Consider the following 27,888-nt stretch of genomic DNA (forward strand, 5'->3'; position numbering starts at 1 on the left):
AGTATATAGTTACTAAATGTATCAAAACATAGAATGTTAAATAACTGCATATCACTAAACATTTTGGTGCCTACTACACAGTGTAGAATAACTGCTGTTCACCCTTGCCATCTAGTGTTAGATTTGGAATAATGCACCTTTAAATAAATGTAAAGCAAACATGCTTGCCGTATAAGGTTACTCTTGAAACATTCCTGAAACCCACATTGCGTCAGGACAGACTTTACCTCAGACTGTAGTCGCTCTCTGTGATTAACTTTCTTTAGCAAGTCTGTGCACCAGAAAGAGAATACTGCAAGACCAAACGATGATTAGACATATTTAAAAGAACAGGTAAATCTCTACTGGGTAGCATCTGGGTTTAATGCGACTCTGCATTTAAAGATGCCACAAAATTATTTTTATATGTAATGTTCTCTGTATGTAACGTATGCTGCATTGCATCATATGCTGTGCGTGCACTGAAAAGCAGAGCTAAAAACAAAAAAAATTGCCCTGTTCATAGTGATTCTTGGAACTAAGTTTTGAGCTTTGTTTGGCCCACTTGCGCTTCTTCGCATCTGTGACTTTCCACACAAGGCTGTTTAGTAAATATGTAAACTGAAGACTAAGCAGCATCTCTACAGACCATGTCTGATAAAGAGGCTACCCTGGAAAGTAACAAATAGTTTCTTACCTGTCGGTTTAGTTTTGCAGCTTGAAGATCTTTCTGGATTCACTATGCTGTGCATTATTCCGCGGTCTTGTAGTTGGATCTGGAATCGCAGTCTTTTCTTTCTTTTTTTTTCGTAGCCCAGGTAGGCGCGACGTCCCACCTTTTGGTGTATTTCCGGTGACTTCGGCAGGCTTCCTGCGGAAGCACCCACCCTTGGGCGCCATCTTCGGATTCTTTTTGTGTTTGTTCTGTTACCGAAGTAATGGCAATGTTCTAGTAAGTCATTCACCGCTTTAACCTTCAAGGTTTGTTTGTTCAAGTAATTGTCCATGTTTCAACCCCCTTCCTCTCCAGCCTCATCTTTCTGGCGGAGGTGGGTGGGTTCGCTAGTGAATTCAGAAAGATCTTCAAGCTGCAAAACTACACAGACAGGTAAGAAACTATTCGTTTTGAGCGTGAATCTTTCTGGATTCACTATGCTGTGCATAGACTTTGTAGCGGTTTCTCATTTTTGTGGCGGCTGGGTGGAAGATGAGCGTTGGTTATTGAATATGTGTCGAAGCACCTTTTGTCCGACTTGTGCTTCCTTGTTCATCTGTATATCCACGCAGTAGTGCTTTGTGAACGTGTGCACCGAAGCCCATGTTGCCGCCAGGCATATGTCCTGAATGGGTGTGTTGGCAAGGAAAGCTATTGTAGCTCCCTTTTTCCTGGTAGAGTGGGCCCGTGTCCCTCCTGCCAGTTCTTCCCCTGCCCGTTTGTGGCAGAATTGTATTGTCTGTGTGATCCATCTCGCAATTGTTCCTTTAGTTACTGGTTTTCCCCATGAAACTCTTTGCGAAGGAAACAAAGAATTGCTTTGTTTTCCTGTGTTCCTTTGTCCTTTCAATGCAGTGCATGACAGCCCTTCTGGCATCTATGGTGTGAAGAGCTCGTTCAGCGCTTGTTGTCTGTTTCTGGAAGAAACTTGGTATTTGTATGGTTTGATTCATGTGGAACCCTGACACCACCTTCGGCATGAAGTGTGGGTCCGTTCTCATTACCACCCTATCATTGTGAATTTGGATGTAGGGTTCCTGAAACATTAAAGCCTGAAGCTCGCTTACCCTGCGCAGCGAGGTGATTGCTACCAGGAGAGCTGTTTTCATTGTTAGCCTCTCTAGGGATGCTTTGTGAATTGGTTCGAAAGGATGTTTCATCAGTTCTGTTAGGACCAGGTTAAAGTTCCATGCAGGTGGTGGCACCCTCTTTGGAGGCGCAATCCTCTTAGCTCCTTCCAGGAACCTTTTAACCACTTGTGAGGTGAAGTAACTCCTACACGTCTCCCCTCTTGTGTAAGCGACTATTGCTGCTAAGTGAACTCGAGGAGGACGAGCTTAGTTTCTTGTCTAGTAGGTGCGTGAGGTATCTTCGCACCGTTGAGTCCCTTTGCATCCTATTGTGCAGCTTCTCTCTCCTGCACCATAGAGTGAATCTCTTCCATTTTGATACATAGCACTTTCGCGTGCTGGGCCTTCGTGCCTCCCGAAGTACCCTCAGGGTGCTCTCTGGTAGTTTCAAATGCGCAAATTCTATCTCTTCAGGAGCCACGCTACCAGGCTCAGGCTCTCTGGCTCTGGGTGTAGCACCTGCCCGTTTTGCATGGAGAGCAGGTCCTTTCTCCTTCCGAATCTGTGGGGTGCGCTCTGTGCCATCTCCATGATCTGCGAATACCATGTCTGCCTGGCCCACTGTGGTGCGACCAGTATCAGCGTCATGTTGCTCGCTCTGCACTTGCTGAGGACTTTGTGCATCAGCGGTATCGGGGAAAAGCGTAGGCAAATGTCCTCGCCCAGACTATCCATAGGGCATTCACAAGGGACCCCTCCCCGGGCAGCCTGGATGCAAAGCTTCGGCATTTTGGCGTGTTGCAAATAGGTCCACCGACGGTGTCCCCCACCTGTCGAACAGCCTTCTAGTCTCCTGTGTATTGAGCTCCCATTCGTGGGTTGCCGGTGTAGGAAGGTGGATACCTGACTATGGTTGCCCCCAATTTTTTTGCCTGGTGTTTTGCTGGTTTTCCGACTTAGTTGACCTGGGGCCCTGCTATTCAGGACCCCAGGCTACTGCTCTCTCTGTAAAATGGATTCCATGTACCTTAGGTACATTTCCAATTGGTACTGGGCCACCTTATCAGACCCTGTAACTCAGGGCATAGGTGTACCCAGGGCCTACCAGGGGCTGAAGCATGTATTATGCCACCCCTGGCTGGCCATCTAAATCTGACACAACTGGCTGCACCACAGCTGGGGCAAGGTGGTGTAATCACTCTTTGCTTTAGATATAGTATACCTATATCTAACCCTAAAAATGGACACACAGATTCCTATCAGTCACTCCTATCACTGGCCTTGACAATCCTGAAGGCAGAGTGCTTGGAATCGTGTGAGATGGTGCTCTGGCATGAGCTGAGCCCGTTTGCAGCTTGCGGAACCAAGTCCTAATAGCTGTTCCATGATAACGCATACCATATACTCTTAAGTGCATTATAATCCTCGCGGTTAAATGCTATCTCTGGTATCGCTTTAACAAAACATGTCGAGTAAGGTGTCATACGAATTGGAATACTAACCCCTTGCCAATTCTGGCGACGGGGTTAGCATTCCACCCTTCTAGAGGGACACGACATGTATGTAACTGTGAACCCCGTGTAAAGTTAACTCGAGCCTCAGCATCACAAAATGGATGCTGCCACCACAGACACGAGTCTGACGCCCCTGCAGCTGGGAGTTCTTCCAGCGAGGGGAGCTTGGACAAAGGGTTTCCTGTCAGGGGCGGTGCTAGCACCATCCCAGACAGGGTTTTGTGTATCCTGGGTAGGCAGGGCTTTACAGGAAGGTGACTGCAAGTGGCACCCCGGTGCTCACTATGCATCTGCCGGCTAGAACCAGTTCCAGGGGCACACCAGTCCCTGGCCTGGGGAAAGTCCGGCATGGGAGAGGGGTGTAACCACCCCCCTTCCTGGTCCCACCCCTAGGGCAGGACCTAGTCGCGTACCCACCCCTTTCTTTAGGATAAAGGCAGGAGCGGGGACCCTTCCAAATCAGATCATCTTTGAATCAAGACACTACTTTCAACGAAAGGAACTCTCGACTTCTCAAGATTTCTCCCTTGTGACTAAGGAGTAGTCACCCTGCATCCGCAGGCACCATCTAAGAACACTGCGGTTTGCTGCACGTCTTTCCTCCGGAATCCGACCGACCAGCACGACGAGACCCGGCTTCCCTGGCCCCTCTGACCTCTACCTACCTCTACAGCTAAGCTGAGAACCGTAGGTGCGACGAGACCTCAAGGGACCGGCCATCATCAGAACTGCACGACTTCTATCCAGCACGACCGCCGAGGGTTCCTCTGGTGAGTGCTTTGGGGTCCGAGAAGCCCCGACCCTGAGCAGCTCCAGCACCGAAGACCAGCCCCCCAGCATCCACGAGATCTGCGTGGGGCCCTTCTGCTTTTTGGCTGCTCACCGCGTTGTCTGGCTACTAGCCCGCTGGCTTGTGGCCTTCCCGACGACGACCAACGACGACAACACTGCTGGTCTGGTTGCTCCAGACCGGCCCTTGCTACCTTCCAAAAGAGGAGCACCCCGGACCCTCCTGGTCCACTCCAGACGCCATTTTAGGTCCACCGCGTGGGCTTGAATTTGCCAAGACTTGTTGCCCCCAATCCTGGGTCCAGCGACGTCGACAGCATCAACCTCGCACCTCCATCCTGGTCGCCGACAACGCCTCCTGGTCCGTGAGACTGCAGAGCCCAGCGTCGCCCACTCACCTGGTCGAGGTGACTACCATCCGGTGCCATCCTGGTGCCCATCTGATCACTGGCTAGTGATTCAGGACTTGGTCCCCTCTGCTTACAGGTGTCTTCTATCTTCGATCCAGGCTTGGATCCACCGAACAATCTTCACTGGTCGCCTGCCAGCAACTCCTTTCAGGCTCCTGGTTCGTCAACGAGGATTCCAGACGTCTTTTCAGACCTATGCAGCCGCAGCCCCTGGGCTAGGTAACTTCGGCATTTCGGTGCCCCAGCATAGCCTCACTATCCAAGGGTCCAGATCCACTTTCGTTTTCAACCTACCTAGTCGGGTTCGCCCGAGAACACTAACTTTGCTTTTACTAGCCTCCATAGACTTTGTCCCGCATCCCGCGTGAGAGTGCACACTCTGCACCCGAGTCCCCTAGGCCTCCTACTAGTAATCTGAAGGTTCAGTAACGTAGTCCTAGCGATTCCAAAGCCTATTAGTCCAGTACTTACCTGCTAGTAATTTCGCATTCCACTTTCATAGTATATGGTTTTTCGTGCCCCTCGGGCATTTGTGTAAATTGTGCAACTTTAAGTATTTTCGTAAGAGTTTTGTTGTGTGCTTAGTACCCTGTCCTCATAAAGAGTACAGGGCTGTTGTGATCTAAATAAATACACTGTTTATTTTCATAACACTTGTGTGGTGTCCTTTCACTTGGTGTTCAAGAGGTATATGTGATGGTATAACAGCTGGCTTAACACGCCCTCTAGAGTTTAGCCCGAAGACTGCTCGTATCCATGCTACTAGGATAGCTGGTCTATAAGGTTGACTTACAACAAATCATCAATGAGGGTTGTTTGGACTGATACAAAGTGCTCACTAGAATAGTGAACATTATATATCAGGCCAACTTCTCACAGCCGGTGCCCGTCTGTCTGCTGAGCCAATCTGCTTCAACGTTGTCCTTTCCTGGCAGATGTATGGCTAGCAGGTCTATGTTGAGAGGGATGGCCCAAGCCCATATCTCCTGCGCCAGCTTCGAAAGCGTAACAGATTGTGTTCCCCCTGCTTGTTGATGTAGAACATCGCGGCCGTGTTATCCGTCTCGATCAACACCCTCTGGTTGTACAGTTTTGTCTGGAAGGCTTTTATAGCAAGGAAAACTACCTTCAACTGTAGGAAATTGATGTGTCGTACCGCATCTGCTGGTGTCCACAGACTCCTCACTCTGAGTTTCTCCATGTGAGCACCCCACCCTTCTGGGATGCATCTGTGGTGATGGTCACCGTTGGCGGCGTCAGAGGCTTTCCCCTCGTCAGGTTCTCCATGTTCCACCATGCCATTTCTTTCTGCACTGCTTGAGTTACAATCACTAGATCCTCCTAACACCCTGTTGCTTGTGACCATTGCTCTTGTAACCACTCCTGTAAGGGTCTCATGTGCAGCCACACATTGGGCATTAGGTGAATGCATGATGCCATCATGCCCATGATCTTGCTCGCTGTTCTCACTGTCCGAACTTGCCCCCTCTGGTAGAGCTTCGTCTCCTTCACCAGTGGAACTGACCTCTTCTTGCTTGGGAACACCTTGCTCTATACGGTGTCGATCTGAGCTCCCAGGAAGATTTTTATTTGTTCTGGTTCCATTGAGGATTTCCCCCAGTGTATGGAGAATCCCAGGTCCATCAGTGTTCTTGTCACTTTCTGTGCATGCTCCTTGCATATCTGGTATGACCTTGGTTTTATCAGCCAGTCGTCCAGGTAAGGGTATACGTGTATTCCCTCTCTTCTTTGGTGTGCTGCGACTGTTACTAGGTACTCTGTGAAGACCCTTGGCGCCGACTTTAGACCGAATGCTAGGCTTGTGAACTGATAGTGGTGTTCCCCTATGGCGAATCTGAGCAGATGTTTGTGACTTCTGTTCATTGGTATGTGCAGGTAGGCATCCTTTAGGTATATGCTGACCATGAAGTTTCCTTTTTGCAAAGGAGGGAGCACCTCTTGTAGGGATGTCATTTTGAATTTTTACGAATTTGTTTAAGAACCTTAGGTCCAGGACGGGTCTCATTGTTTCGTCTACCTTTGGCACCAGGAAGTACGTTGAATACACCCACCCTGTTCTTTCTCTGTAAGGTACTGGTTCTATGGCTTGTTTTTGCAAGAGCTCTCTCGCTTCCTCTTGGAGTAGCTGCAGCTCTTTCCTTGCTAGTTGCCTTCTCTTTGGCTTTCTGCTTGTTGGTGTCTTTTCCAGTTCTATGCAGTATCCAAACTGCATGATGTTTAGAACCCATTTGTCTGAAATTATTCCCTTCCACTCCTGGAAGTAATGTTTTAGTCTTCCTCCCACTGGTCTCACATGCACGCAAGTGATTAGTGCGCTTGACCCCTGCGTGTTGTCCTTGTGCCTCACCCTGGGAGCTCTTATTTGGGTGGGCACACGTTGCGTGACCAAGTCATTTGGCGGGGGTTGCTGACCTCCCCACTTTTTCTAGCCACGTCCATTGCCTCTCCCGCGAAAGGACTGGCCCCTCTGCTGGTATTGCCAGGACTGCTTTTGTTGCCCTTGCTGTGTTTGGTTCTCCGCCTGGTAGAATTGTTGGAATGCCTGGTGCGATGTTCCTGGCTAGTTATCACCATTCCGTAGGGCCTTCGTGATGGGGTGCCCCTTTTCGACCCTCTGAACTGCAATGCCCCCATGGACCTTGCAGTCTCATGGTCTTTCTTTAGTTGGCTGAGCTTTTCGTCTACTGGGGCCCCCGAACAAGGTCTGTCCGTTGAACAGGGTGTTCAGGAGGCCGTGTTGTACTTCTGGTTTGAAGCCTGACACCCTGAGCCAGGCTTGTCTTTTTTCTGCGATGCCCATCATCATGAGCCTACTGGAGGTGTCCGCTCCGTCCAGAGCTGTCGTGATGCAAGAGTTTGCCACATTCTTCCCCTCAACTAGTTTTTCAGCTCTGTCTCTGAATTCCTGAGGCATATTCTTCATCAACTTGCCCAGTTCCTCCATGATTTGGTACTGATGCCTGTTTAGTAGTGCAATGGAATTGGCCATTCGCCAGTGCATCGCGGCATTCCTTCCAATTCTTCTCCCTACCAAGTCCATCCTCTTGCTCTCCTTGTCTGGTGGTGGCCCTGAGGTAGTAGGCACATTAGCCCTCTTCCTTGCTGTGGCAGCAATGATTGAGTCAGCTGAGACCGTGCCCTGGATATAGGCTGGGTCCTTGGATGAATGTTTATACTTCTTTTCAGTCCTTGGGGTGACTGCCTTGCATGTAGCCAGCTCCTTGAAGGCTTCTTTCCCTTGTGCCATGACACTCTCAAGCATTGGCAGGTACTGGCTCCTGGTCTGTGTGGGGAGCAATGTCTCGAGGAGGAAGTCAGCCTTCTGCTGCTCTTCGTCGAGTTCCACCTTGAAGACAGCCGCTGCATTCCTGATGACTGTGTTGTACACCCCTATGTCATCTGGCGGCGAAGGCCTCGAATGATACGTGTCGACGCTTTCTTCAGGACTCTGTGTCTACTTCTTGCCAGTCGATCTCCTGACTTTCCAAGGTCGCCCAACCCAGGAGAGTCCTGCGGTAGTCGTCGTCCTCATAGTAGTCGAAGGCGGCCTCGCCTTCGTCCGGTTCGTCGAATGTTTCGACATTCTCAGACTGTTCCTGGACTTAATCCTCTTCCTCCTCGTGCACCTGTGGCTTGGGCTTCGTCGGGATTATGCAGTCTTTCATCCTGGCGTCAAAATCCTTTTTTTCGTTGCAGGATGTTTTCCATCTCGGCTTCGAGACGCCTCTTCTCCATTTCGGCAGCCATATCTGCGTCCAATGGTTCGGCCGGTCTCTTCGGCGGTACATTCGGCACAAACCTATTTTCGGCGTCGAAGGTTTCGGCGCTGAGCTTATCTTCGGCGTCGGCGCTGGGGCCTTTTTTGGGTCCTTCTCCCTCAGCGGCGGACGTTCTTTTTCGGAGACGTTTTTCGACAGCTTTAGCTGTTCTTCAGCTCTCGGCGCCGGTACTCCTTCTCAGAGGATCCGCTGGGCCTGAGTTTAGGTGCGGGCGCCGAAGCTTTCGGCGCCGGCGCTTTTGAGGATTTTCCCTCAATCTTTCGAGACTCAGGGTCTCTCGGGGGTTTAGGGGCCGTAGAGTCTCCTACCTTCTTTTGAGTCTTCGTAATATCGGTCTCTACGACCGTGTAGCCGTCGTCTTTGGCGGCGTTGTTGTCTTCTTCATCTGAAGATAGGCCCTGGTCTCGAAGGGATGGAGGGTGGTCCCTGCCCTGCATCGTGGCATTGGCTACTCTCTGTCTCGCTTGAACTCGAAGAGTTTTTGGCGTAAAGGCGGAGCAGGCGTTGCAGTCGCTGCTCTCGTGGTCTACCGGTAGGCAGAGGTTGCAAACCGGGTGCTGGTCCTTCTGCGCGTACTTGTGGTGGCAATTTGCGCAGAACTTGAAAGGATTTTTGTACATCTCGTGCGCTCGGGGGGCCCCCTGCGATCGCATTCCTCGATGGAAATCCAAAGTTCTTGAACTTCCTTCCCTCCCTCGATCTTCGATGATGTAGTCTCCTAAAGTCTTCAATGTTTTTCGTCCAAAAACTGCGTGTTTTCTTCTATCTCCAAAAACGTCTGGAGCCCTCTCCGGAACGATCCAGACCCAACCGCGGAAATAAGAATCTGAAGATGGCGCCCAAGAGTGGGTGCTTTCGCAGGAAGCCTGCCGACGTCACCGGAAATACACCAAAATACACCAAAAGGTGGGACGTCGACGCCCACCTGGGATACGAAAAAAAACAAAGAAAAAACTACGATTCCGGACCCAACCACAAGACCGCGGAATAATGCACAGCATAGTGAATCCAGAAAGATTCAAGCTACAAAACTGTGCTATTTTTCTTAAAAGAGCTAGTGGCAAGTGTAAAAGGTTGCCGCCAATGTCTACACCATACAGGAAGTTACAGAACGTTTCCATCTAGCTGCATAACATGAACTAGTAGGCCTTCTAGTTTCCTTTAGATATTGCATACATTCCTGTGAAACTTGCAAATATCAAAGTTCTATGACCATAGGTGCCAAATAACTAAACTAAGGGATTTGGAATTGGGATGAAGCAGTTGGGCGAGACGCTGACCGAGGAAATTGGGCATGGCTGTCCTTGGTATAGATGCACAGATATCTAGGAGAGAAGAGTGCGGTATGGATTCTTACCGTGTTGGAATAATTAGAATGAACATCTTTTGTAGCATCCGGAGCACTATATCTGAGATAATTGACAGCAGAGGCATAAAGCATGCAAATATCCCAGATCAATTTATCCATAACTTATCGCCAAGAGTTAAGGGACGTGGATACTTGGTGGCAAGGCTTCTGCATTTTGAGCTTGCTTGAATGGCAAACTAATTATCGGGGTGCCACAACAGTAAAAGGGCGTTAATATGCTGTTTGAGTATCTCCGGATTTCTACTTATATCAGCAAACGACTGCTGACAAGTGTTCTGTCAGCAAGTGCTTACAATGATGAAGCGATAACTGCAAATTGCATGAGTAGCCCTGGACAGAACTGTAGAGTATGCTCTTGCGTATTTTTGAATATAGTACATGGAAGTCATATTGTGCGTCAGACACCTTGATGTGCAGCCTCATTTAACCCCTTGTCCGCGGCCGAAATTCCCGCTCCTGTGCGGCACATTCCGACCGCGGGCCTGGTCATGACGGCTGGGAGCCGTCATCAGCACACGAGCACTGTATGCCATGACGGCTCCCAGCCGTCATCAGCATCGAAGGGGTTGATGACGGCTCCCAGCCGTCATCAGCATCGAAGGGGTTGAAATGCAAAGAAACGGCCAGCACACTGTCGTGAAGACGGCCATGCATGCCCCTGACAGGGAGGAGTCTGTGGTAATGGTCATCCTTTAAATCTGCAAGTGTGTGGCGAAAGGGACGGTCCTGGTAAAGTTGGGTGCTCTGAATAACATTGGCACGTGGAGATTTTGGAAGAAAGAGGCAAAAGGTCAAGGTCTTGTTGAACCTATGATAGCTGATAGCGCTTCCCAAATGCGGATTCAAATCCCTTGAGACCTCAAAGACTGCACCAGAAGTCAACATGGTAAAAACTGTGTTCATGAGGGCATAGTGCACCCAAGTCTATCCTTCCATGCCGAACATTATTTATCAAACAAAAGACCTTGAGCGCCAAACAAGCACTTTCGTTATGGTCACACTACAAGCGGAGGTTACAGAGTCTATGCTGGTCCGATTCGGCCGTAACTCAAAGGGATTATTTTCCATTACCTCCACCTGACATGAGCCAATTGTCTATGAACTGGCCCTAGGTTCTTCACAGGGAATTACTAGCGTACTATCTTCTTGGATAGGTTATATTTTGGAAGTCCTCAGTTCACCTGGCTCTCCAAATTATAAATGATCCATAATGTGGAGCATTCATGGGTATGCAAAAAAAAAAAAAAAAAAAAAACTGAATCAGATAGTGGAAAAAAATCTAAGTTGGAAACTATCCTCCAGCATTAAGAATTTTGGGGCATGTATCACGGAGTCACATCTACACTGAAAGCACTTCTTGTGCTATTCCAAATTCCACACTAGATGGCAGGCGTGGGCATAGATATACAGAGAAGATGCTGAAAACGTTTAAGCTCACAAAGAAAAATCAGCAAATTCAATCAGCGGACTACAAATGACATGTCAAAGTATCAATGCTTTCTATTTCTTTATGGTGTTTCGGAAAACCAACCTCTGTTATTCCCTGTTTCACTCTCAAATGCATATTTGTACCTCTTGGGATTTCAAACCTGCTTAAAGTGAGGGCCGTCAGTACACAAGTAGCTGGATGGTCCAAGTCCGATTTTAAAGCAACAAAAAGAATATGTAACCACTTTGGCCCCATCAGTTTTACATCAGAGTTCATGCATAGACGCCAATTTCTCAAGTTTGACATTATATTGCAATGGAAATACAACATCACTTTTCTACATTTTGGAACTCAAAACACCAATCAAACGCCTTTACTGTTTGCATGGGGCCTACAAAAGAGCTGCTCAGAGTAAACATATTTTACCTGTGGGATTGCTGCCATAAAGTAACCAGAGGGTGGTGCAGGTTGGTATGGTGTGATCACAGGATTAGGCACGGCCCTTACACTGGCCATTCGTTGCATGTATTGGTTAGTGAGATGGGCCTGCCGCTCTTCCTTGCGCTGGGCTAAAGCCACATACAATGGCTTTGTGGCAACAATCCTCCCATTCATTTCTGTGACAGCTTTAGTGGCTTCTTCAGGAGATGAGAAGCATACAAACCCAAACCCTTTACTGCGTCCACCTTCCATCATTACCTACACAAAAGAAAGTTTCAGAGTTGGAAAAGCTCAGCACAGAAAAACTATCACTCATTGGCAAAAAGACTGAAGAACGAATTAAAAGAAATCAGTTACTTGCATGTAAATATTGCTTTATCAAGTTAGTCTAGATTCACAAGCTTTGCACCACTCCATTGTTTTCTGGTTGGATCCAAAATCATTTTGAGTGAATGTCGACATAGGCAGAGCCTGTATAGACACTGTAAGCCCCATGTGTGTCTGTGTCCAATTATATATTTTTTTAATTACCCCTTCACTTCTTTCCTTCAATGGAGGTGGGAGGTTCACATGTGAATCTATAAGAACTTTAAGGGGGACAACCATTATTACAGTTTACAAGTTGCTTCTTCAGCCTGAAATCTTTTCTAGATTCACATGTTTCACAGAATATGTGAGGAGGGACAGAATACAGAGTGGATGCAAACAGCTTTCAGTACGGATTGTCCCACTGCAATTTCCGGACAGGTCTCTATAGCGACAATAGTATTTTGTAAACGTATGTCGTGAGGACCATGTGTGCCCTAGGTTTAGCTATTTATGTCTTGATGGCCAGTATATAACTGCTAAATGGTCTGTAGTCTCCTTCTGGCCAGGGTGATCTTAGTTAATGATGTGTCCTGAGGCTTTGGTTAGTCTCCCACAAAGAACTGACTCGTTTTTGTGATGTTATGGGACACTTGCCTGTAGTACAAGACCGTTCTCCTGATAACTAGGGTGAGTGAGCAAGACCCTGCCAGTAAATAAGCCAGTAGTGCTCTGCATTGGTTGATGTCAAAACGGGATACTAACTTTGGTAGGAATTTGGGGTGTGCTCTCATGATCTTCTTATCCTTGTACAGTCATATATTATTGTGAATGCCTGAAATTTACGTGTCCTGAATGATATAATCAGCATCAGAAAGGTAAGTTATACTGAGAGCTGCATACAGAATTAGTTACCTTTAACTCCAGGTATCTAACATTGGTATCTTTTATATATTCATATGCTTGAATAATTCCGAGTCAGGCTGGGAATCTCCAGTACATTAATATAGTATACAGTGTAAAATGGCCAATCGACCTGAAATATATATTTAGTAACCACCCAACTGTTTTGAAAGAACCTAAATGTAAGCCAATGTGCTGGAACGAAGAGTTTACCTGTCGTATAGTTTTGCAGCTTTAAGATCATTCTGGATTCACTATGCTGTGCATTATTCCGCGGTCTAGTGGTTGGGTCCGGAATTGTAGTATTTTCTCTTTTTTTTCGTAGCCCAGGTGGGGGTCGACGTCCTACCTTTTGGTGTCCTTCCTGTGATGTCGGCACTCTTTCCTGCGGAAGCTCCCACCTTTTGGCGCCATCTTCTGATTCTTTTTTCTTGTTTTTTTCGTGAATCCTTTTGCAATGTTATCAAGTTCTTCCTTAAAGTAAATTAATTTCCACTTTCTCTCTGAAGGTGTCTGTATATATTGCCCTTTTATTTCCACCTTCTTCTCCTGCCTCATCTTTCTGGCTGAGGTGGGTGGGTTCCCTAGTGAATCCAGAAAGATTTTCAAGCTGCAAAAACTACACTGACGGGTAAGAAATTAGTTTTTGCAGCGTGAATCTTTCTGGATTCACTATGCTGTGCATAGACAATGTAGCGGTTTCTATGTTTGTGGCGGCTTGGTGAAAGAGGAGCGTTGGTTGCTGAATATATGTTGAAACACTTTGTCCTTTTTGTGCCTCCTTGTTCATTTGTATATCCACGCAGTAGTGCTTAGTGAACGTGTGCACTGAAGCCCATGTTGCCGCCAGGCATATGTCTTCGATGGGTGAGTTAGCCAGGAAGGCTATTGTTGCTCCCTTTTTCCTGATCGAGTGGGCTTGTGCCCCCTCGGTTAGTTCTTGACCTGCCTGTTTGTGGCAGAATTGTATTGTTTGTGCGATCCATTGTGCGATGGTGGCCTTAGTTACTGGTCTACCCAGGAAACTGCTTGCAAAGGACTCAAAGAATTGCTGTGTTTTCCTGTGCTCTTTAGTTCTTCCCATGTAATGCATTACTGCCCTTCTAGCGTCCAGAGTGACAAGTGCCCTCTCCGCGCTTGTGGAGGGTTTCTGAAAGAAGCTTCCTATCTGTATTGTGGGTCCTTTCTCATCACCACCCTGTCGTGTATTTGGATGTAAGGTTCTTGTAGCGTTAGTGCTTGCAGGTAGCTTACCCTGCGTAGCGAGGGGACTGCCACTAGAAAGGCTGTCTTCATCGTGAGCATTTGTAGTGAGGCCTTAAGGATGGGTTCAAAAGGCACCTTCATAAGCTCTGTTAGGACAAATTAAGGTTCATGCCGGTGGCGGCATCCTTTTTGGTGGTGCGATCCTTTTAGCCCCTTCCAGGAATGTTTTTACTACTTGTGATGTAAAGAAGCTCTTTCCTGTCTCTCCTCTTGTGTAGGCCACTATCGCTGCTAGATGTACTCTCAGCGAGATAACTTATGTTTGATTTTAGCAGGTGTTTTAAATATTTTAACACCGTTGACTCCCTCGTCATCTTGTGCAGTTTCTCCTTGATACACCATTGTGTGAATCTTTTCCATTTTGCCACATAGCACCTCCGTGTGGTAGGTCTTCTTGCCTCTCGTATCACCAGCAGTGTGCTCTCCGGCAGTTTCAGATGTGCAAACAGTCTTTTGGAGCCATGCCATTAGGCAGAGGCTCTCTGGCTGGGATTGTTCCCCTGGTTGCGAAGTATCGGTGTTTTGCATTCTGGTGTGCTGCAAATAGGCCTATTGTCGGAGTCCCCCACTTCTTGAATAGCCTTTGTCTTTCTTGTGCATTGAACTCCCAATCGTGGGATGCGGATGTCTGTCTCCTGAACCAGTCTGCCTCCACGTTGTCCTTCCCTGGTAGGTTTATAGCTAGGAGGTCTACTTTGAGTGAGATGGCCAGTCTCCATATGTCCTGCGCTAGGTTGGATAGTGCAACTGATTGTGTTCCTCCGTTTGTTGATGTAGAACATCATTGTGGTGTTGTTGGTCTGTATCAATAATCTTTGCCCTTACAGTTGTTTCTGGAAGGCTTTTAGGGCGAGGAACACGAACGGTCTTTACTTCCAGGTAGTTGATGTGCCTGATCGCATCTGTTGGAGTCCATAGGCCCCGCACCTTGAGTTTTTTTCATGTGTGCTGCCCATCCCTTCTGGGATGCGTCTGTGGTGATGGTCACTGTTGGGTTTCGTGGTGTTAAAGGCTTCCCCTTTGTTATGTTCTCCTTGTTCCACCACACTTTCTCCTCTTGCACTGCGTGTTTTACAACCACTAGATCTTCCCAAATCCCGGTAGCTTGTGACCATTGTTGTTGCAGCCATTCCTGGAATGGTGCCATGTGTAGCCGTATATTGGGGACTAGGTGTATGCAGGACGCCATCATACCCATGATCTTGCTCGCTGTCATCACTGTCAGAGCTCGCCCCTTCTGGTACTGACGTGCCTCCTTCAGCAGGCTAAGTGTTCTCTTGAAGACTTCGCTGCTTTCTTTATCCAAAAAACCGACAAAATAAAAAGCGATCTCCTCATTGACGCAAGCCTCTACTCCAAACCCCAATGCCTAGCACCCACTGAACCAAAAAACAATGCTACATGGTCAACCTTCAGCATATACTCGGAAGAAGAAATTGGCAAACTGCTCAGCACCCTGAAACCATCCAATCACCTCACGGACCCCCTCCCTGCCTCCGCAGTAAAAGACTTTACCCCTTTTCTTCTCCCTCTCTGGACTAAAATTATCAACAGCTCTCTCCAACAAGGCAGCATACCTGACTCCCTCAAAGTTGGCCAGGTCACACCTCTACTAAAGAAACCTACAGGTGACCCCTCGGATCTCAACAATTACCGTCCCATCACCAATATCCCCACTCTCGCCAAACTGCTGGAAAAATGCGCACAACTACAATTGTCTAAACACATTGAGCAATTCGATCTCCTCAACCCTCACCAGTCAGGCTTCCGAGCAGGACACAGCACAGAAACTGCTATGACTCACATAATTGACGACGCACTTCAAATGCTAGACCAAAACGACACCTGCCTCCTCATCCTTCTTGATCTCTCCTCAGCATTCGACACCGTCAAACATGAGAATCTACTAGAACTACTAAACACAAGAATGGGCCTATCTGGAACTGTCCTCAAGTGGTTCACTTCCTTTCTTCACAACAGGTCGCAAAAATTCAAGAGCAACAACCTGATGTCCTCGCCAATACCTGTAACGCTAGGCGTCCCCCAAGGATCTTCTCTATCCCCAACTTTGTTCAACCTAGTCATGGAACCTCTCACCACCTTGCTACAAGCATCCAATGTACGCTTTCACATGTACGCTGATGACACCCAACTTTACCTCAAGTTACAATCACCCAATGACATCCTGCTCCTGAACTCAACGATCAGTTGCACCCAATCCTGGCTTGCCGATAACCACCTCAAACTCAATGCCCTGAAAACAGAGTTCCTTCTGATCTCACCTCCAGCTAAGATATCAACCACTCAACATTGGCTTAAACTCCTAACCGCACTCAATGTCCAACCCACCATCGTGGACTCAGCAAAATCTTTAGGCATAACACTCGACACTAATCTCAACATGCAGCAACATATCAGCAAGGCAATAAAGGGAGCGAACTTCCAGATCAATACTCTGAGGAAACTCAAACCCTACCTCCCGGCCAAAGACTTCCAAACTGCAGTACAAGCACTAGTCATCCCACGAATTGAATACGGCAGCACCGCCCTCTGCGGACTCCCCCTAACTACAACTGCACCACTAAAAGCTTCTCTAAATGCTGCAGCGAGACTCATCACTGGGTCAAAAAAGTACTCCCACATTACCCCTGACCTGAAATCCCTGAATTGGCTGCCTTTTGAAGGCAGAATACAGCTGAAAATCGCCTGCATGACACACAAGGCGGTACACCTAAACTCACCCGGCTACCTCACTCAGAAGTTGACAATCTCTGGGGGAATTAGAAACACGAGAGGCACAAACAATCTCCTGCTGAAACCTCGAAGATTCCGGAAGGAAAAAACATACAAGCGCTCCTTCTCAGGAATGGCGCCTAGGATCTGGAACTCACTCCCTCCCGAAACCAGGCTGATCTCCTCCACTACACTCTTTAAAAAAGAAGTAAAAGCTATCCTCATGGCTAAATACACTTGAGCTACTATTTCAAATCCTATTAACACCTTGCACCGTTATGTATTACATGTTTGACCCTTGACTTATTTGTATGAGTTGTTTTATCATCCACATGAGTGGTTTTGTCACTTAGTAGTACTATTATACTGTGATTTATTGAGTTACTCGTTTGAATATGCTCCCCCTTGCACCCTTCTATGTAAAGCTTGATTTGCCTGTTTGACTTTGCTCCCTCATGTACCCGTCTATGTAAAGCGCTCCGATATCTGTGAAGATCTTGTTTGCGCTATATAAAACTCTTTAAATAAAATAAAATAAATGGTGTTGATCTGTGCGCCTAAGATCTTCACTTGCTCAGGTTCCATTGAGGATTTCCCCCAGTGTATCGAGAATCCCAGTTCTGTTAGCGTTTGTGACCTGTTGTGCATGTTCTTTGCATTGTTTGTAGGAACTTGCTTTTATGAACCAGTCGTCGAGGTAGGGGCATACATGGATCCCTTCCCTCCTTAGGTGCTCTGCCATGGTGAAGTCCCTTGGTGCGGGCAGTGAACTGGTAGTATGCTTTGTTGATGGCAAATCTCAGTAGATGTTCGTGCTGTCTGCTCATGGGAATGTGTAGGTAGGCGTCCTTTAGGTCTATGGTGGGCATTCGCCCTCCCGCGATAGGACTGGCCAAGAGGCTGGTATTGCCAGGTTTGTTTTTGCTGGCCCTGCTGTGCGTGGTTGTTGCCCCAGGAGCCCTGCTGGAATGTCTGATGTGACGTTCCCGGCTCGTTTCCCCCTCTTCCGTTTGGCCTCCGTGTCGGTGTGCCTCTCCTCATTCCTCTGAATTGCAGGGCCCCCCATGGACCTTTCAGTTTAATTTTCCTTTTTGAGTTGGGCGAGTTTCTCATCTACTGGTGCTCCGAACAGGGTTTCTCCATTGAAAGGGGTGTTCAGAATGTTATTCTGTACTTCCGGCTTGAAGCTGGATATTCTCAGCTAGGCATGCCTTCTCCCTGTGACCCCGATCATCATGATCCTGCTGGACGTGTCTGCCGCATCCAGGGCTGATTTCAGGCACGAGTTAACTATATTCTTGCCTTCCTCCACCAGGTGTGTTGCCCTCTGTTGGTATTGCTCAGGGAGGTGTTTGAGCAGTTGTCCGACCTTGTCCCAATGCTGGTACGTATGCCTGTTGAGTAGGGCATTAGGGTTGGCAATGCGCCGGTGTACTGCTGCATTCCTCTATTTTCCTTCCAGTGAGGTCTATCCTCTAACTCTTTGTCTGTTGGTGCACCTGAGTTTGTGGGAACGTTGGCCCTTTTTCTGGATGTTGCTGTGGAGGAGTCAGCTGTGTTGGATCCCTGGATGTAGAGAGGATCCTTAGAAGAGTGTTTGTATTATTTCTCTATCCTAGGTGTGACAGACCTGCAGCTTGCTGGTTCTTTGAATGCCTCCCTCCCCTGGTTCAAGACACTTGGTAGCATGGGGAGGAATTGACTCCTGGTTCGAATGGGGAGCAGGGTCTCTAGGAGGAAGTAGGCTTTTGATTTTTCTTCCTCCAGTTTCACTCCATAAGCTGTTGCTGCGTTCCCGATGAGCATGTTGTAGATCCCAATGTCCTCTGGCGGCGAAGGCCTCAAAGGATACGTCTCCACGGCCTCTTCTGGGCTTTCAGCATAGAGGTCCTGCCAATCCAGGTCCTGCGCCACTGAGGATGCCAAGTCCAAACTTGTGCGCTGGTCTTCCTTGCCTTCCTCGTAATAGTATAGGCCCTTTTCCTCTTGGTGTTCCTGGGGCTCAGCAGTTTGGCAGCTCTTCGGCGTCAAACTCCTCCTTGTACTAGACTTCGGCGATTGTTGTCGCCGGCTTAGACTGGATGGTGAACTTCTTCATCCACTCAAATTCTTTTTTCCTTTGCAGGATGTTATCCATTTCGGCCTAGAGCCTTCTCTTTTTCCTTTCCATCTCGGCGGCCTGTTCGGCGTCTAGTGTTTTGGACGATCTCTTAGATGTAGACGTCTACTTCGAAGAAGCCTTTGGGTCCTTTTCCTTCGGCGTCGAGCGCTCCTTTTCGGGGACGTGCTTCGACGACCTAGGCTTTTCGTGCCTTTTTGCCGCCTGGAAGTTCTTTTCGAAGGATCTGCTTGTCCCTGGATGCAGCTCCGGCCGTCCAAATTTTCGGCGCCAGTGCTTCTTCTGTGGACAGACTGTTTTTTGAGAGTCAGACTCAGGCTTTAGAGTCGGTCGGGGCTTTAGGGGTCAACGTCTCTCCCATCTCTTTTGTGGTTTTCTTATCGGTCTCTACGACCATGAAGTCATCTGGTCCCTCGGCGATAATGTCCTCTTAGTCACTGGAGAGGCCCAAGTCCCGAAGCGACGGAGGTTGGCCTTTTCCTTGCATGCTGTGGTTGGCTATCCTCTGCCTCTAATGCGGAGAGTCTTCAGGGTGAAAACAGAGCAGGCGTTGCAATCCTTGCTTTCGTGGTCGACCGGCAGGCAGAGGTTGCAAACCGGGTGCTGGTCCTTCTGCACGTATTTGTGGTGGCAATTGCGGAAGAATTTTAACGGAGTCTCGTCCATTTCTGCGCTCAGGGGGCACCCTGTGTGCACATTCTCCGTTGGACGTCGAAATCTTCAAGGTGGTCCTCCTTAGTCGTCCCGGCTCCGTGGTCTTGTTCCTGGATGTATTCTCCAAACTTTTTCGGTAGATTTCAGTCTTTTCCTTCTTTTCTCCCAAAACCCTGGAACCTCTCGGTGACGATCCAGACTGAACGGTGGAAAAAATAATCTGAAGATGGCTCCCAAAGGTGGGAGCTTCCGTAGGAAGTGTGCCAACATTACAGGACGGACACCAGAAGGTGGGACGTCGACGCCCACCTGGGCTAAAGAAAAATAATTTTTTTTTTTAAAAAGACGATTCCAGACCCAACCACTAGACCAGGGAATAATTCACAGCATAGTGAATCCAGAAAGATTCACACTGCAAAACTGCTTCCACTACAACTGCACCTTTCACACACAAAGATCCCTGTGCAGAAAGATCCAGGAAAAGAAAAGTTAAAAGGGAAGATTAGTCATTGACGTTCTTACCCTAGACATTTACTGTTTGACATCAACGGACTTAACTTCAGTAACAGGTAAGGCATAGACTTACTAGCAAGTCGAAGACTGCTTTCCTCAACATCAAAGCACCATCACTGTTCACGGTCTGACAAATTTTCAATGTTGCAGTGTGTCAGGGCACGTCAGCTAACGTAGCCACTTCACTTGATGCCCCCATTCGACTTTGCAACACATTTCAAACGTCACACCATTCAGCATCCGGTCAACACTGTGTGTGTGTGTCACACATTGTCAAGACTACTGCCCTTGAGCACTTGTACAGTTGCAAATGCCATTAAAAAAGCTAGGACTCCACATCACCTAATTTGACAACCGTATCATTGCAACCTTTTCCCTTCACAATTCGGTCTTCTATTCACTCTGCCAGAATAAAAACCAAGTGCCATGGTGGTTACTTCACAGTTAGACTAGTTCAAGATGTGCTTTTAACATCTAAAAATGTTAAAGGGGAAAAACTGATTTATTGACAGTCAAACAATTTCTGAAGGGAGAGTCCTGCAGTTCTTTTCAGCTCAGCTTGTGACTAACATCTCACCATTGTCCCAAAATATGAAACTCCATTCCTCACAATTCATGCAAAGATTAGGTCTACAGCCAAACCTCCCCTTTAGCTAATCTCCAGTTTAGAACATTTTAATTTTTTTTCATAGAAAATGTAAAAAAGAATGGACCTGCAATTTAATAAGGATAAAAGACAGACTTTACATGCTCTACTTTTGAGTTACTTTTAGCTACTGGACCAGGATACTTTGAATAGATCTGTCAAAAACCCCTGGAGACCACTTCCTGTTAGGGATCAGAGTTTGGAAGCAGAAATTCTGAAAAAAAACTTTCAGAATCTGTTTAGGATGTAACCACCTACTGATAATACACAATGAACTGGTAAGATAGGATTTTAAAGAACAAAGACTTTTAAATGTATCAAACAGATGTGCAAACTGACAATACCAAGCAATTGCTCATAGTGCAGAGTAAAATACTTGCTGTCTTCTCACAAGACTGGCCCCAATCCATCCGGGGCAAGCTACATTTTGCATACTCTTGGGATTCAATGATTCACTCAGTGAGCCAACATGCTGCTGTGCAACTTAATGATTAAAGCTATTTAGATTCGGCATTAGATGCAACAGTAAGTGTTTTTAATGATGCACACTAAACCAGCCTCACTCCTAGTATGTAACTTGTGCGGAGGAAGAGTGCTCCCCTATTTCTGGAAACAGAAGTCCGGCCTACTGGGAAAGACAGATGGGAAGGAGAAGCCTTCAGATGTTGAACCTCTTCAATTTGATAACCATTTCAATAGTTCCTAGGCCGGAATAATCCCATATTCATTAGCCACAAGAATCCAGATTATTGCATTTGAACAGTAAATATAGGACCAAGATCTATCTACTGAGCTTCAAAGCAGGTTCACAGAAATAGGAGGTTCACAATTCAAAATATATCCCAATTAGTTCTCAGTTACCTCCTCATCCCGTGCACTGCTATGAGGCAGCTTAAGCCCTATGCAAAAAAAATTACATGACATGTTTTTGCTCGGAATTGACAAAAAATGCCTTCCAATTGACCATTGAAATCTTACCTTTGCACTAGTGATTGTACCAAAAGGAGTGAACTCTTTCCGCAGTCGTTCGTCATCAATACCATCATCAAGATTTTTCACATACAAGTTAACACCCTAAAAAGCAAGGTTATAGTAGGATAAAGTCAATTGAGATCAGTTAACTTAAGACAAATAAATTAACTTTACCCGATGACTGGAAAACGTACAATAAACGATTGATATATTTAACATCTTGCATTACTTTTGTAGCTTCTGGACTAGTACATAGTTAAATGAATACATTACACTTGGCTCATGATTAAGACTGGTTTGGGTGGGTATTGTAAAGAAAGGAAAGCAAGAAGTGTACTTCTCTATGACGGGCCTACCTTTGACGATATGGAACTATGATGGTAGTTGTCAACTTATCAATGGTATTGAAGTGACACTTGTCTGTGTAATCTGACAACTTCATTTTTGTAGTACATTTCTTCCCATTTGATTGAACTGTCACAGATGGGCTATATTCTAGCAGAAGACTTGGTTATGGCTTCTCCTTCTGAAACCTCAGACCTAGGCACCTTCAATGCGACAATAGAGGATCTCTTGGTGTGAGTGTAAAACCGCAAATGCCCACTGTTGCCCCTTTTTTTTTTTACACTTTCACTATTGTAAATACTAGGCTATTTTCCTGCCCATTTCATCAGGGAAGTGGAAAGGGGATGTGATATTAATCTAAAAGAGGCCAATGCTGCAAAAACACTTTTGAAGTTGAGCTGGATGACCCATGGTAATTAAAAAACAAGCATTTGCAATGCAATAGGTCTCGCATTAGGAAAGTTTGAGCTATTAGTATTGTAAATGACAAATTTTTTATTTATGTGTTGGTTCTGAAAATAGCGAAATGAATAGCTTTGTCATTTATAATGCCAATAGTTTTAACTTTTGCAAATGTGACATCTTTAGCATTTGTAATGCAATATGTGTTGTATTTACATGACTTCGATGTATTGATATTACAAAGAACAATGGCTTTTATTTTTAACAATAATTAATAGTAAAATAAAAGTTAGCATTAACATTCCCGCCGGCGGCCGGTAGTACAGTGAGTCACTGCCTCTTGACTGCCCAATTACGGAGACCCGGGCGGGGCCTGACCTTAGCAGTCTTTGCATTACAGGCTGTGGCCCCGCGTGGGGGGCAGGTGATCGGATGCGACCTCACGAGACCTGGAACAGGCAAGGTCGGTCAGAAGCTGAGCGGGGCCGGGGCCTCGACTGGAGTCACGGGTCAAATTTAAAATTAATCAACATCATGATACCACGAGGACTGGACTGAGGGCCTGAAGAATCATGCTCGGGTGGCGCGGTTTGCCGCCGATGGACAAGTCATTGTGGCCACTGTAAAAACATTCCTACGTCGCGTGATCCCGGAGCTGCAGCATTTTCGCTCAGGAAGCCTTCGTGAGTTGAGTAAGTTATTCCCAAATCAATACTGTTGAGTGATCCTGGCAAGACACGTTGTCTGTGAACCCCGTGCACATATAGGCTGTGGGAGAGCTAGGGCGGGCATAGTTTAAACTTTTGAAGCCAGAGCACGCAGCCGGGAGCCCGACTGCTGCAGCTGCCACTGTTGTGCTGCGTTGCTGCCGGGGCTCCCAGCGTGGTAATGAACACTTACTACAAAGCTACCAACCCCCGGCAGACTCGTGGGTGGCCGCCGCTGGAGTTGTTGCCTAGTGCCGTAATACTGCAGCCTGGTCCCCAGGTATGTCAAATAAAACTTCAGAATTCCATGCCAGTCACAATGTATTTGCGTTTGAGTGTTAAGTATAAACATATGCTCGGTAGATTCTGCCTCAAGATGTCCTTTTACACACTCGTGAGCTAAAGCGCGAGAGTATGTGTGTGCCTAGTACTCACTTCTGAAAAGATGCTGCCACCACTTTTGCTCTGTGACCGCGGTGGCTGGGACACGCTAGTAGCCAGAAGGAGGCGTGCTCGCAACAGGCTGGGGAGCACGCGCACACGTTCCAGGCAGCGACGGAGGCGTGGCGCGCACCGCCTCCTTGTGCCGTGTCGCGCGCTGTGGATCTCGCCCCCTTTTGCTCTTCCCAGTGTGCGCACCGCAGGGGCCTGTTAACTACGCTGGGGGCCTGCAACCGCCGCTCCCTGCGATGTTGGCGGAGGCTGGCGGGGATGCGCCCCCGGTCTGGGGGAAGCTGCCGGTTTTGCAGCCACTCTCGGTCCTTCCCCTGAAGCCGGGCACGCCTTCCCACCACTGCCTCCTCCACCCGGAGCTGCAGAGGAGCCTGACTCTAGACGGGCCGGAGTACGAGGAGGAAGAGGTGGCGATTCCGCTGACCGCTCCGGCGCCTAACTAGTAAGTACCGAGATTCTGGGGTATGGCAGATCTCCCGATGCATGGGGCAGGGGGTGTGTCTGTGTGTGCATGCAAGGGGGGGGGGGGGGGGGGGGGGGGGCGGCGGCGTGTGTATGCGTGCTTGTCTATGTGTGTGTGTGTGGTGGGGCGGCAGCGTGTGTACGTGTGCCTGTGTGGTCTGTGTGCAGGGGTGTGGAGGCTGGCTGTGTGAGCACGGGAATATGAGGCACGAGAGGGTCAAATCTGCGCTCGTGCCACTCTCGTGTCCACATTCCCAAATACTAGGGTTTCTCTCCTTAGCCACCAGGACCATCTATGGACATTATCATGTATATATCGGACAAAGTAAAATATGCATAACATATATAATGTCTTTTTTGGACTATGGATCATCTTCATAGGATGGTTCATAATAACTTTAGAGACTGTATAACCACCGTCACAAGGTTAAAAACTGTAAAGTGTACTGCGATCTCAAATTAAATTAACAAATTGGTGGTTGAAACATTTAGCCAAAGATGTCATGCGCATACTGAGGGGATCGATGGAGACTAAGCACAAAGAAGGAAGAAGACGCGTTGACACAGCGAGGTCAGCTGAGAGGGACTAGGATAGGTGTATATGTGAGGGGCAGAAAAGATGGGGTATGTTTCGAAGCCTGAGGTTCTGCGGGTGATGGGTTCAGGCCTGCTGTCACTGAACTGCAGAGGGACCAGTGAATGGCCAAGAACAGAAATGTGAGAGGCCATAAGAAAGAGGGGGTACTTATACTGAAGACACCTTAGAAGCTCAGATTTATAAACAACTTTATTTGAGGTTTCACGAGGAGCAGTACAAACTGACCTGCAGAGAAATTAAACGCTCATAGATAGTTGGTGAAGTCCAATAAAGCATGAACATGAAAGGAGCAAAGCGTCACATGCAGTCATAGGGAGGAACTGATAATGACACAGTCGACAACGTCACATGCAGTGTCACTCACATATGGAGAATTTATGGGAAGGCACCAAAACCAAGTATGTTGGGTGGGGGTTCAAAATAAGCCAGATCTCCGAACCAACCCAGTGACTGATTAGGATGTCGGGGTTTTGGGGGGGGGTTCCCCTGGGGACACCTGAAAACTGCAGCCCCAGACCAGCGGGTCGAAGACACACACAGCGCTCGCTGCAGGGGAGGCAGACGGAACAGGTGTCGGTGCGGGAGTGAGTGTGAAAGACGTGGGCTGAGCACCTTCTTCCATGCAGCACCCGGAGCCTGTGTCCACTGTCCCAGCCGGTGAGCACCTTCTTCCGTGCAGCACCCGGAGCCTGTGTCCACTGTCCTAGCCGGTGAAACGTGTGCCCACAACCCGGAGGAAACACTCACTTCCCCGGCCGACAACGAGGAGCGAGCAGCTTTCCCCATGTAATATGTTTTGAGACAACTTTTATTTAGAGGCGGCGCTTAAAATTAACAAGGGGCTGCCAAAGAAACCAGAGGCGATGATGGGACGAGGCCAAGAACTGAAAGGTTGAGGACGAGGGGATCTTTGTATACAGTCCTCTGCGACTTACATTCTGCGGTGCCCGAGATATGACAACAGACTGAAATTCAGTAAATCAAGTCTTCAGGATGCAGTAATTAAACGCAACAGTACCGTTTCTCTGCAGCAAAAATAAAACATTTCCCAGTGATGTGCCTTAAAGCTAAACATTATTTCCGGAACCACTCTAATTACATCTGCCTACCGGGATGTATTCCTTACTATTATTTTAAAATTATATACTTTTTACCATTTTTAGGCAATGGAAAGCTTTCTTTTTGTATTCAGTTTTATCTATCCTTTCCCACGGAACATCGCCGCCGGCCTGCGACCAGGAAGTCAGGCAGGCCGGGCGGGACAACCGGAAACAGGAAGTAGGAGTGCGGGAGCCTACCCCGCCTCCCACGGATGAGCCGCGGCTGTTTGAGCACCGGAGCAGGCAGGAGCCTACCCTGCGCCCTGGTGCCGAAGGAGGGAGGAAGAGTCCTGCCGCCGGGCCCAGCCGCCGCACCAAGGAAGCCGGTGAGTGGGGCTTCGCCTTGTTGCTGAGCTGCGAGGGCGGGAGGGCGGGGCTGTGTGTGAGCGTGTGTGTATGTGTCTTGGAGTCTGTGTGTATGCGTGTGTGTGTGTGACTGTGGGGGGGGAGGGGGTGTGTGTAGGTGCGGCGGCGAGGGGGGGCGGGGGGGGGGGGGGGGGGGGGTGTGCCTGTGAATGCGTGTGCCTGTGTATGCGTGTGCCTGTGCATGTGTGTGGCTGAGCGCATGCGTGAATGTGGGTGCGCGTGCACGCAGCTGAATCCAGCCGGGGAGAAGCGCGTGGCAGTTTCTTGTCCGTCATTCCCCCGTGTCAGCTAGCTATAGTTCTCCACCTGGACCGCATCCTTCGGATGCGTGTTCCCAGGCTCGACCTAATGACTTTTCCATAGATAAACCAGCATTAGCAAGACCACTAGGTCTCGCCTATGAGGCCGCTAAAGCCTTTGCCAATGTCTTTTAGCCAAGTTGGACAGCAGCGTAGCAGGGCTAAAAATAAAGTTAGTGAAAAAAGTGCTTTGACGAGGCTAGCACTATTACCACGTAATAGCGCTTTTTTGGGTGGGTGGTCAGGACAGGCAAGGAAGGGGGGTTGGGGGTATGGGCAAACTGCGATCACAGGGTGGGTGGTTAAAGAAAGAAGCAACATGTAGCGAACTACACTCCAATATAACACTTGTGAAAACAAAGTATGTATTTTAAGTCACTTTGACCATTTGACACTGGGGAACGCAGAAGTATACAAAGTGATAGATGGAATTAGCCTCAGCCACTAGTAATTACTCTGGTCACATCCTGATCCACTTATTTTGCACATTATGCCACCTCAGTCTGAACCCAGGTATATGCAAATCAGTCTTGGCCCTGCTCCACAGGGAACAGTCAAGTCCAAACTGAAACCAGGTCCTCCCTGAACCAGAACCCAAGAAACTAAGGAACCATTTCGCCCTTGGAAACCAAGGACTCATTTCGCCCTTATGGGCTCATCAGTCGGGTATAGCTTGGTTTCAGTGAGTGTGCGCACAACATCCACATCTGGGCATAGCTGTCCCACTTAGGCCAACGTACTAAAGTATACAAAAAGTGATGGATGGAATACTTGAATGGCAGAGTACAAACTGAGGGAGGTATGGTGGGCGGAAATAGAGGGATTGGGATGCGGCCGCAAGCAATTGCCAGTAGCTGAGATTAGGTCAAACATTTCTATTCATCACCTTGTTTTTGCATTTGACACACCATTTCAGTGTGGACTGTTTTATGGCCCCTGTTGACCATAGGTTGAGGTGATTATGAGCGCTTGTCCATTGCCTTTCTTCAGTCAAAGTCCTTTGTTGATGCAGAGTGCAGATGAATAAGTTACTTATCTTCAGTAACACCCTTTCTGGTGGATATTCTAATCTCAGATAGCTCTCCTTTAGAATATTCCCAAGTGCCAGACTGGATCCAGCAGACCTAAACAAGGCTCCCAGTGCAGCTCAGTGTTGACTTCCTTCCACCCTAGAAAGGAAGATGGAGCGGCATTTAAGCACCTCCCCTATGCGTCATTGTCAATCTGGGATACCAATCTGCAGTTAAGAGTATTCACCAGATAGACTAAAGTTAAGTTGTTCTTTGGATGGATATTTCTAATTGCAAATTAGTCAACTTTAAAACAGATCTGTTTGGGGGGCGTGGCCAAGATGGCGACCTGAGGAGACGTCTGATCGAGAGGCTCCTCGTCCCAACCCCCATTAGCGCCCTTTTATTACTCATTTAACCCTCCAATCGCCTCGATTGCTGACTGCTTTTGGAGAACACACAGTGGATGCCTCGGTGTGGCTGGGCACAAGAACGTGAAACGCCTGAGCCCTTTGGCG

General features: G+C 47.9%; 1 protein-coding gene across 2 annotated transcripts in view; it reads right to left on the bottom strand.

Annotated features, from left to right (window-relative positions):
- Positions 1–27,888, bottom strand: part of PABPC1 (poly(A) binding protein cytoplasmic 1) — a 338,040-nt gene that overhangs the window by 126,604 nt on the left and 183,548 nt on the right. For both annotated transcript variants that reach the window (XM_086966062.1, XM_086966063.1), the window contains exons 8-9: positions 21,635–21,730; positions 11,502–11,774 (exon numbers count right to left, since the gene is read on the bottom strand). In XM_086966062.1, the coding sequence (XP_086822188.1) occupies positions 11,502–11,774; positions 21,635–21,730 (369 nt within the window). The remainder of the gene's footprint in view (positions 1–11,501; positions 11,775–21,634; positions 21,731–27,888) is intronic.

This window comes from Lissotriton vulgaris, chromosome 4_1 (genome assembly GCF_964263255.1).
Source record: "Lissotriton vulgaris chromosome 4_1, aLisVul1.2, whole genome shotgun sequence".
NCBI classification, from domain to species: Eukaryota; Metazoa; Chordata; class Amphibia; order Caudata; family Salamandridae; genus Lissotriton; species Lissotriton vulgaris.